General features: G+C 39.6%; 1 protein-coding gene across 1 annotated transcript in view; it reads right to left on the reverse strand.

Moving 5' to 3' along the window:
* LOC308304658 (uncharacterized protein) overlaps window positions 1-5,945 on the reverse strand; it is a gene marked incomplete at its 3' end in the record, with an annotated part of 42,348 nt that extends 36,403 nt beyond the window's left edge. The window contains exon 1 of the mRNA XM_080749282.1: window positions 5,913-5,945. Within this exon, the coding sequence (XP_080605408.1) occupies window positions 5,913-5,933 (21 nt within the window). The 5' untranslated portion in view covers window positions 5,934-5,945. The remainder of the gene's footprint in view (window positions 1-5,912) is intronic.
* Between the last annotated feature and the right edge of the window lie 4,674 nt (window positions 5,946-10,619).

Raw genomic sequence — 10,619 nt, forward strand, 5'->3', positions numbered from 1 at the left:
TGCCATAAATGAAGGCAGCATTCAAGAGAATGTCCTTGTCCAAACTCTCCTGAACTTGAATGCAGCATCTTATGTTGAAAGAATTGCCCTCTCTGAATGTGTAGAAATCCATGTCGTTACACCACATCTCCAGTATTGCCTTGATTATACTTAGTTCAGTGTGGTGTCACACACCGAAATTAGCCGACCTCCAAGCTCACAACGCGTCGCGTTTTTCCACCAAAAGGCCCTTTTAGGAATTTTAGCCCCTGCCTCTCTAACATTCTCTGCACGTCCCTGTATATGACCATGCTATGCATGGTTTTCACACCAACACACATACAGAGCAGAACATCCCTAAAGATCATCACATTAGCGATTATTCTATTGATTATTTTATTAATCAAGGTTTGTGGGGATAATTGGAAAAAAATAAGTATACATAATATTTATATACATAATAATTATACAGTATGACAATCATACAAGTCATATAAAGGATTGATTAGTCTGATTACCAACTTAATAGTGTCCGTACCAATATGGGAAAACAGACGATCTACAAGCTCACAACGCGTTGCGATCCACTGCAATATTTGGTTGTAGATCAGCTAATTTCTCTATTTTTTGAAAATGAATCATTTAATCATTCGATTATTTTGTATATTTCTATTCATCTGTTCGTATACTACTAGGAAATGTCCTCCATCTATTGAAATATTACTCACATGACAGCTGACTGCTACTTCCACAAAACTACGTCAGGGCAACTCCATTCTTAGATTTTGTGGCCTATTTTTACCCTGTTTTCGTAACGGATTATGCATTCTTTCAAGTGTTTTCAAGTTGAGCAGCTCTAGATTCTGTTGATTGGTTTCATTTATTTCTACCGCTCCACTGTGTCTCCCGATACGACATTTGGTGTTTACTGTTTAGTGTTTAGTGGAGTTTTATGTGTTTTTAAAACATGAATAGCACCTGGTGGTGAGGTTACCAGTTGACCTTCAGCTATACATGCTCCTCCCTGCTGGCCTGGGATCAAACCAACAACCTTCTTTCCTGGTTCCTGGTTCAGTGAGTCTAAATGTTCTTGAGCAAGACCGTAACCAGAGCCTGACCGATATAAATATTAGATCTTTTTGATGACACCGGCAATTATGAAGCCCATGTGCCTTGATTTTTTTGTTTTACCTTTTACCATTTTTCCCCCCAAATGTTGCCTACCTACAAGCTCACAACATGTTGTGACATATTGTGACCTTGTAGATCTGCTATTTTTGTATACATTTTTTGGGGAATAGGGCTTATGGAGTTAAGTAAAATAAGCTTAATTTCATGTGTGTACTTCACATTTACTTTAGTGCTTGTTCATTGTATAATGAATTTAGATGTTCTTGTCATATAATGTAATATCACTTTTTTTTATCTAATTATAACGTCATTAGTCTGTTTTATTTTTATGTTTTCTTAAATAGAAAATGTCGTCAAATCTCATTTTTCAAGTTGATGAGTTGAATATGTTGCACTAAATATGGGTAAAATCATCAGGAATCAGTGGTCTGTGTCAGTGGTTCTCAAAGTGGATTCCAGGGACTCTGTGGGTTCCTTTAGGGTCTACATTGACCCATACAAGTCTGTAACTCTGACAGTGTACAAATCATTTGGTTCCATGTGTACCCTGTCCGAGTTAGGAGACCTTGAAATTTGAAAGTTTGAGAAACACTGGTCTCAATGACTCTCCTAAATGGGGATCGGACCCATACATTTGGCCTGGACTCAGGCTCTGGTACTAACTGAACCCCTACCTATTCACTCATTGCCAAGGTGATGGACAGTGCTGTGTTGTCACCTGTCACGCGGGTACATGGAGTATGCTGTGATTGTGAAGACATTTTTTTGAAAAAGGGTCTGCCCTCGTGAACCTTTCAAAGTAGCATATCTCATTATGCACTGGCGTATGCCCTGGCCACACGAATAGCCGCTGATCATAGATTATAGTATGCCCTCAAAAAAGGTCTAGAACACACCACTGGTGATGTGGTGATGGATAAGAGACTGTTATGTCTCTGGCTGTCCTTGACCCCAAAAAAGATTTGTAGTCCATTAATAGTCACAGGAATGTGTCAACTAATCAATTAGTTGATTGAATCAACAAACGCGTAAAACATCATTTTCTGCATACAGTCCTTTTCAGATTAGAGAGGTTGGGATCGGAAAACATTCACAATGTTGAATTCACAATTATATAGACTGGCAGAATTGAAGGTTTGCATATGTATATTGTATATCCTAAGTTCACACGAGATGTGAAGGGGGGGGGGGGGGGGGGCTGGGGGGGAATCAATACTTTGTTAACATTTCAATGACACACTGATTGGAATTTGATTTGGTGTGAGCTCGGGAGACAAACCAACACAATAATAAAAATAAAAAATAAAATCAATCTACCCAATATAAATAAAAACTATTTATTAAGCATAAAAAGAAGAATCAACTTAACATCATCTAGGTCAACTAAGACGACACCAAGCAATGAATGGACATGGTTTTAGAGTAGCATACTCAACTACTGAAATGTAAGTGCTGTACAATTTTGAGGTGTTCTTTTACTTGAGCATTTCCATTTTTCTGTACTTTATACTTTGACTCCCATGCATCTCAAAAGAAAGTGTTGTGCACTTTGCATTCACTCCACTGCAATCATTTGACAGCTTTCATCACTAGTTAGTAAGTAGTTTGCAGATCTAGATTATTATTACAAAACATACATTAATCACATAAGCCTTTAAGCCCCTATACTTATGCTATTCAGAAATGGCCGATCTAAAAGCTCAATGCGTCACATTGGAAAAATTTCGATATCTAAAAAAGTGATTTTGGATAGCGGTATTTAAAAATCACAATTAAATATGTGGATCGAGACATTGAGTGAGTACTAAAAGTAAATTTTGAAACTTTTATTCAAGTTAAGTTTTTAATGCAGGCCTTTTAGGCCTACTTGTAAGAGCATTTCAATATTGTGGTATTAAGACTGTTAAATAAAAAATATCTGAGTACTTCTGGTTATGTCAGATGTGACGTACACAGCTGGCCAGGCAGAGAGGACACAGTCTCCATTACTGTGTCCCACATTGAAATAACAGGGCTAGCGCACATATAGGCTCAGGGCTAGCATACATACAGCTCAGGGTGGGGCCTCCCTGCCTTTACAGCTGCTATTCATTTGAGTTATGATAGAGAGACATTATCACATATTACATAGTTACATATACTAAATATGTATTTATAGAAATGCTTCTTCAATGTGTTCCGGTAGCATACTCCCCAGAAATAACCCCCAGCACCATTCACATATACACACACACACAGCCTTGCTTTAAATAAGGTTTCTAAAATTAACCATTTCACCCAATTTGTCTATCTATTTAAGAGCTGCTCGCCCACAAGGGTCTCCTCTTAGTTCAATCCACAGCAAATGAATATGTTCAGAACTGAGGAGAAATGTTCATCTGTCTCTCTCTTTAATTTATATATATTATATGTCACGTTGTTTTAAAACAGCTTTAAAAATGTTTTTATTTGAATTCCTTTGGAGCCTCTTATACACCTCCCCACAAAATAGGTCCCATGGCCCTTTGAATTCTGAAATGAATCACGTCAACCAATCTGCCATCCATCCTCAATCTATTCATACATCTACCTCTGTACTTAAGGATAAAACAATATTTCATATTTTCTATACACTGTGTGTGTGTGTGTGTGTGTGTGTGTGTGTGTGTGTGTGTGTGTGTGTGTGTGTGTGTGTGTGTGTAATACATATAGACTATATATATATATATATATATATATATATATATATATATATATATATACAAGCAGCCTTCATTCATTACATACACACTAGTACTGTATATTAGTACCAGTCTCTTCCAACAGCCACATTGCAGAAAATGCACCCAGCCCCGCCACCACACACAGCTCCCCCCCCCCCCCCCCCCCATGCTGCAGGGGGGACGGCAGGCCACTGCACGTTGGAACGGGAGCCAACTAGTGGTGAACAGGAGGAATGGCTCTGGGGGAAACCACATAATATAAGACCAAGGCTAAGCAGGCAGTCTCTCTCTCTCTCTCTACTCTTTCTCCCCTTTCTTCTCTAGTCTCTCTGTCTCTGCACCCCCCTCCTCCTCCCTCCTCTCTCTCTCTCTCTCTCTCTCTCTCTCTCTCTCTCTCTCTCTCTCTCTCTCTCTCTCTCTCTCTCTCTCTCTCTCTCTCTCTCTCTCTCTCTCTCTCTCTCTCTCTCTCTCTCTCTCTCTCTCTCTCTCTCTGTACCCCCCCCCCCTCCCCCCCTCCCCCCCCCCCCTTCTCAAATTTGAATATAGAATTTAAGATGGAAACCCTAATCTGCCACCAGGCTTACGTCAGTTCTCGTGATGTGGTGCTGGAAATGCAATAAGACTATAATAGTTTCAACAAGAGACTGAGGGAAGACAAAAATGTATATAATATAGCCTATAGTGGAACATTTTATCAATAATATAAAATTAAGAAAAAAAATCAAGAAATAAAAATATATAGGCTAGCCCATATGTCTCTTTAAATAAGAGGGGGTTAAAGCACATTGAGTCCACTGTAGCAAGCTCTGACCTTGTATCGTATTATTCAAAACATTCTTTTCACAGAGGGGGGAAGTGAACCCAAAGCTACATACCACGCTTCGATAATACCATATTTTTTTATCCCAATAATATTATACAAATTAATCATAATTCACCCACAAAACGCGACGTGGGAACATCTCAAATATCAGACCCAAATGGAGATATGTCCCAAAAATAATATAGAGCCCTCTTATATCGTGTTCCAGTTTTAATTTTTCGACAAACTCAATATCGCCAGGCTGTGGCTGTGCAGTGCTCTGTGCCCTGGTGAATATTTCAACATAATCCTCGTCATTTCATATCAAGTCCAACAAAAGTCCAGAGACGATATTTAACATTCCAACTTAAGCTTCCAGCAATTAGACAGGAGACAAAATGTCGGGGATTTGCTCATAATAATATCAATATGCTTCACATTAGTCTTAGAAGAGCGAACACCAGTAATAGCTTACTGCTCCACCTCTCTCTCTCTCAGTCTCTCCCCACAAATATTTAATATCACTCTGACATTTTCAACACTGCGATTATTTTGTGTTCACAAAATCAAGGCAAAACAAAAGCACAAAAATGATATTTTCGAGTTGCCACGAGCCAGCGTCGCCTCTGTCGCCGGGATGGCGTTAAAAGTTTTCATATTAGCACAGCGAAACGAGCCTGAATAAAATGTTATTTTATGTGGAAATGTTTGGTTGGAGTCACAGAGGGTGGGGGTTGGTAAAAAAGCAAAGGCGAACTCACACTCAGACACACTATAGTCTGTCGACACGACTCTCTCACACACTCACACACAGTCACACACACACACACAAAGAAATTAATCATTAACCCCGTCCCGAAAATATATCAGAATATAAAAAACTGTAGACGACAATGGCTCGGAAAATGTCACGTCAACGTCCGTATTTATAAATATCAACCAGCCCTGGATTCCTAAAATATATAAAATAAAATATCGTATAATTTGTGTCGCGTCTGTTACTGTGTGTCGCTCTAAAAAAAAGAAAGAAAAAAAAAAGAGAAAAAAACTTTGTTTGAATAAAAAAAAAGTTGTGGCTCTCCTAAATGCTGCCACAACGGCCATCAACGGCGATATTTCCACACTGGAAATTATTTTAATTTCAACCCCGGCGAAATAAAATGAAAATATACCCGGGGTTTGATATTGAAATAATATCCACGATACCTGTTGTTATTTCGCCGATATCAACAGGTCAACCGTGGCGAGATCGTGAGTGAAATATCAGCATGTTATTAGAAAACGATTAAATATTTTACCTGGATCGCCTTCTGCTCCATTGCAGTCCTACATTCCCCTTATTATTTCTCTCTCTCTCTCCCTCCCCTGTTCTCTCTCTCTCTCTCTCTCTCTCTCTCTCTCTCTCTCTCTCTCTCTCTCTCTCGCTCTCTCTCTCCCCCCCCCGTTTCGCTGTGTCTATGTCTCTCTCTCACTCTCTCTCCCCTGTTTCTCTCTTGCAATGCTCTCTCTCTCTCTCTCTCTCTCTCTCTCTCTCTCTCTCTCTCTCTCTCTCTCTCTCTCTCTCTCTCTCTCCTATCAAGTTACACAGCCGGGTACCTTCACTATACCACCGGCACACACAAAAAAAATAAAAACCCCAGTCAAGAAGAAAAGCCTTCTTCTTTTTTAGTGAAAATAGGACAGGATCTAGGTGTGGCCAAAAACTTTACCAAAAGAGTAGAGCAGCTAGAGCTACAACTTTATTGTTAAATAATGAAATGTTGTGTTTGTAAACAGCGAGGCCTTTATGACGAATAACAAATGATTGGAGACAACTGTAGTGAAATTGGTCTTGAAGTGACGCAGGCTGCGGGGTTGTGAAAAAGGTTTCTTTATTCTGATATTAGAATTGTTAAAGTGTGAACCCGGTGGCGTCACGCTCATACCACTATGAAAAATAAGACTTCCGGTTTCTGCTTCAAAATAAAAATACATTTTAACCATTAAACATAACATAGCCTACATACATACATACATACATACATACATACATACAAACATACATTCTGCTTTGACAATGTAGGCTAAATGTTTTCTCATGTCAATAAAGCCCTTTGAATTGAAAATTGAATTGAGAGAGAGAGAGAGAGAGAGAGAGAGAGAGAGAGAGAGAATTTTATTTTGATTGTATTATATTGATACATTGTGCAACTGTGTACACTTCTATGTTTTCTCATGCCAATAAAGCCCTTTGAATTGAATTGGGAAAAAGAAGGAAAAAAAAAAAAAGAATACAAATACACACACACACCACACACACACACACACACACACACACACTAGACAGACTAATGTGTGCTGCTAACAGCTACAATATTTCCTATTTTGGTAGCTGCTGTAGCTGTAGTCCTACGTCACCACCCGCCCAGAGTGATGCAACATCATTTTCTACATGCCATAAGCCCATAATAATTAATGTTTCATTTATTTCTCCATACTAGAAAGAAAAGGAAAGCTTTTATTTTAAAGGCGACATGGAGCCATGTCTGGCACTGCAGTGGCTCACTGTAGAGAATGTGACGCAGGAGTGTTATGTCCATTGACGCATGCGCGATGGTGAGGCTTGTACACGCGTGGCGATTATTTCAAGAGATCAAAATCTTGAGCAACGTAGACAAGCAGCCTTCATTCATATGTATTTAACCAGGGACCCCAATATGTTGTGCCAGTGACCCCCTCTTTAAAAAAAATAAGATGTTTTTTTGAAGATAGCTGATCTACAAGCTCATAATGGATCACATCTCTACACGTTGTGAACTTGTAGATCTGTTAAAGTGGTTTGATTTGATTGTGGATACTTTTAGTCAGAAATGTAAACAGCATGAGGTAGCTCAGACATTAATTAGGCTGAAAGGAGAACACAAAAAAAAGTCATATAAATATAGCACTCATGGGGGACTCAGTATAATGAGTGTTTCTTTTTTTTTTAGATGACATATAGCTCAACATTCATTATTAGGAGTATTGCTATTACAGTGTAACAACGACAACTGTCTATCTGTGGTCACCTCTACTCTTGCAACGTTGATTCATTTGTCACTTTGTTGAGAAATTGTTTCAGATCCTCCTGATGGGGCCTGGTGATACCACTGACTGACTGACTGACATACAGTATTACAAGACATAGGCCTAGCATGTGCATATAGGCTAAAGGAAACCTTAGCAGAGAGAGAGAGAGAGAGAGAGAAGATTTTAACATTTTGCACAAAACATCTCATTTAACATCAAGGTGCCCACTCTTCTTGTATCCATGTGAGTTAGTTAATTGGTAGAGTAGACAAATGTTCCATGATGTAAACCCCAGTGTTGATCATATAACCTGCAGTTACCAGCCACCACCAGGAGGAGGAGTAGATGCTGCTCTGTTTGATCCCATCCTGTTTGAGTTTGATCTCATGTGTGTTTGGAGAAATACAAGTCCCAGCATGCCTCACTACAGGATTTGCTTCAAAGCAAGGCATATTTTTGTTCTGTTTGCACTGGAGTTGTTATGTTATTATGGCCGGCTCAGGGACTATCACAAGTAAAACAGTTTTAACTAAAAAGGTGTGATTTTTTTTTTTAAATACAAAAACATCATACCAAAATGCAGTTTCCAACACACACACACACACACACACACACACACACACACACACACACACACACACACACACACACACACACACACACACACAAGAAACATTCGTCCACAAATATGCCTAAACCAAAGTAAAACAAAGATGCTCCTCTGGCCATGCAGTGTGTGGCCCATGTATTATGAAGAGAATGACGCATGCAGGTTTTGATTGATTGGTTGAATACTTTTCATAAGTCAGTTCACTAATCAAAGAAACACCATTATGAAAGGTTAAGGGTTTTATTGAAAGTAATGGATTAGTGGGACGTGGTCTCTGACCCAGCCAGGAGTCTTTGGCGAGGAGGTCGTTTGCATTGGCGGCATGGCTTCCTGGACGGCGCCCCCAGCAGGAACCTGAGAAGTGGGAGCGAGAGAGAGAAGAAGATAGAGAGAGAGAGAGAGTATGGGAGAGAGAGTGATAGTGTGGTGGGAAAAGACCAAATGGAGGTGAATGGGGTGGTGGAGGGATGCGATTGACAGGTACATAGGCCTACTGTATGTGCAAGAAAGCGAAAAGCATAGAGCAGGGGTTCTCAAACCTTTTAGGCTGTGACCCCCAAAATAAACATATATGAACTTGGGGACCCCCACCCTGACAAGCACTTGGAATGTTGTAGGTATTACATTTAATGTGACTCGGTTCCACAGATAAATATTATGAAAATAGTAGATCTACATGCTCTCAACGCTGAGGCATTGTGAGCATGTACCGGTAGATCGGCTATTTTCACAATGTTCGCCTCTTGCTTACTTAATATTTGACAGTTTAGCCAGTTTGGTATTAAAACGGTCTTGAAAGTCCTTAAATGGGACTTTATAAATGTGCAGATAGCCTACCCTGTATACACTTATACGGTATGTTGGTTTGTTTACCGTTGAGTGAGAACAATAAATTACATTAAGCTAATCATCTGGGGAGCCGACAAAATAATTTGGGGACCCCACTTGGGGTCCCGACCCCAAGTTTGAGAACCACTGGCAAAGAGGCTTCTAGGTGGTTTTGTCACAGTGTAAATAGTGCCAAGTACTGTAGATTGGTGTGTGTATAGGGTGGAGTAAAGGTATGTTTCTCCGACCTCTTGAATATCTGTTGTTCCAACTCTATAAATATAAACACATACATGGTAACATTAAAAGCTAAAAGGATAACACAAAAAAGTCCTGGGGACGTATTTCCATTGTGGTCCTCTGTAGCCTATTAAATTCATCAACATACAAAAGTAACAATAATAGGCTACATGTCATCAACAAATACAAACACTATATGTAGGCTACAAAAGAGATGGGAAACCTCCGTTTATACCTCCCTTGTGGTCCCCTGATGGATGTTTTTTTTTCCAGGCCAATTTAGTAAGACAGTTTGAGGGTAATGAGGGCACTGGGGGCTGTCACAGTTGCGAATCCAAGTATTTATTTTCTTCTCCATATAAAATGATCTGAAAATCACCTGCATTTGGTGGTGGTGATGGTATTCTAACTACAAGATTGAAAAGTTCACTTCAAAGATACACAGAAATACAAGAGATTATCAAAGACAAAGAACAATAACTGTGGTGAATAATACAACAGTATGAGCAACCCAAGGATCTACAACTTTCTCCCTCTCATCTTTCCTACCATCTGTCTGTCCTTAGACTGTCTCCATCAGCTTTCCTAGTATCTGTCTCTCCTGCACTGTCTCCCTCTCAGCTCTCCTAGAACTGTCTGTCTTTTATGCTGCGTCCCTCTCAGCTTACCATCTCTTTCTCTCAGCTGTCTGTCTCTCCACTGTCTCCCTCTCAGCTTCCCTGTCTGTCTGTCCTTCGCTGTCTCCCTCCCAACTCCCCAACTGTCTGTCTCTCCTACACATGTCTCATTCTCAACTTTCCTACTGTCTCTCTCCTACACTCTCTCTCAGCTCTTTCTCTGCCTCAAAATAAAAACTGCAAATGCAGTAGTTTATCCTCTTCCCTTTAAAATAATAAACAGGGAGGTTGAGTTGACATTTCCCTTCCTTCCGTTCATAACGTCTATAGTTAACATGGCGGTTTGCATTTCACATTTTATAATAACAATGGGGATGGCGGGAACAGGGAAGTGGGAATTCAGACAGGCTAAATTATAGTTCTCCCGGTAAAACCTTGGCTAAACCTTAAAAATATAAAGTTAACACGAGATGTATGTTGTGTTGTTATTAGACCGGAGACTGCCTGGCGGCTCAATTGGTATTTTTCCTTAAGTCTACCTAATCCTCCATATATATAATTAACAAGGAGGATTAATACTTTATTGTGGCAGGCAGACATGTAAATAAAGTCTACGCAGTGGAGGAAGAATACTCAGATTTTCTTTGCTTAAGTAAAAGTCA

The sequence above is a fragment of the Nannobrachium achirus genome (genome assembly GCF_963921795.1).
Source record: "Nannobrachium achirus genome assembly, chromosome: 19".
NCBI classification, from domain to species: domain Eukaryota; kingdom Metazoa; phylum Chordata; class Actinopteri; order Myctophiformes; family Myctophidae; genus Nannobrachium; species Nannobrachium achirus.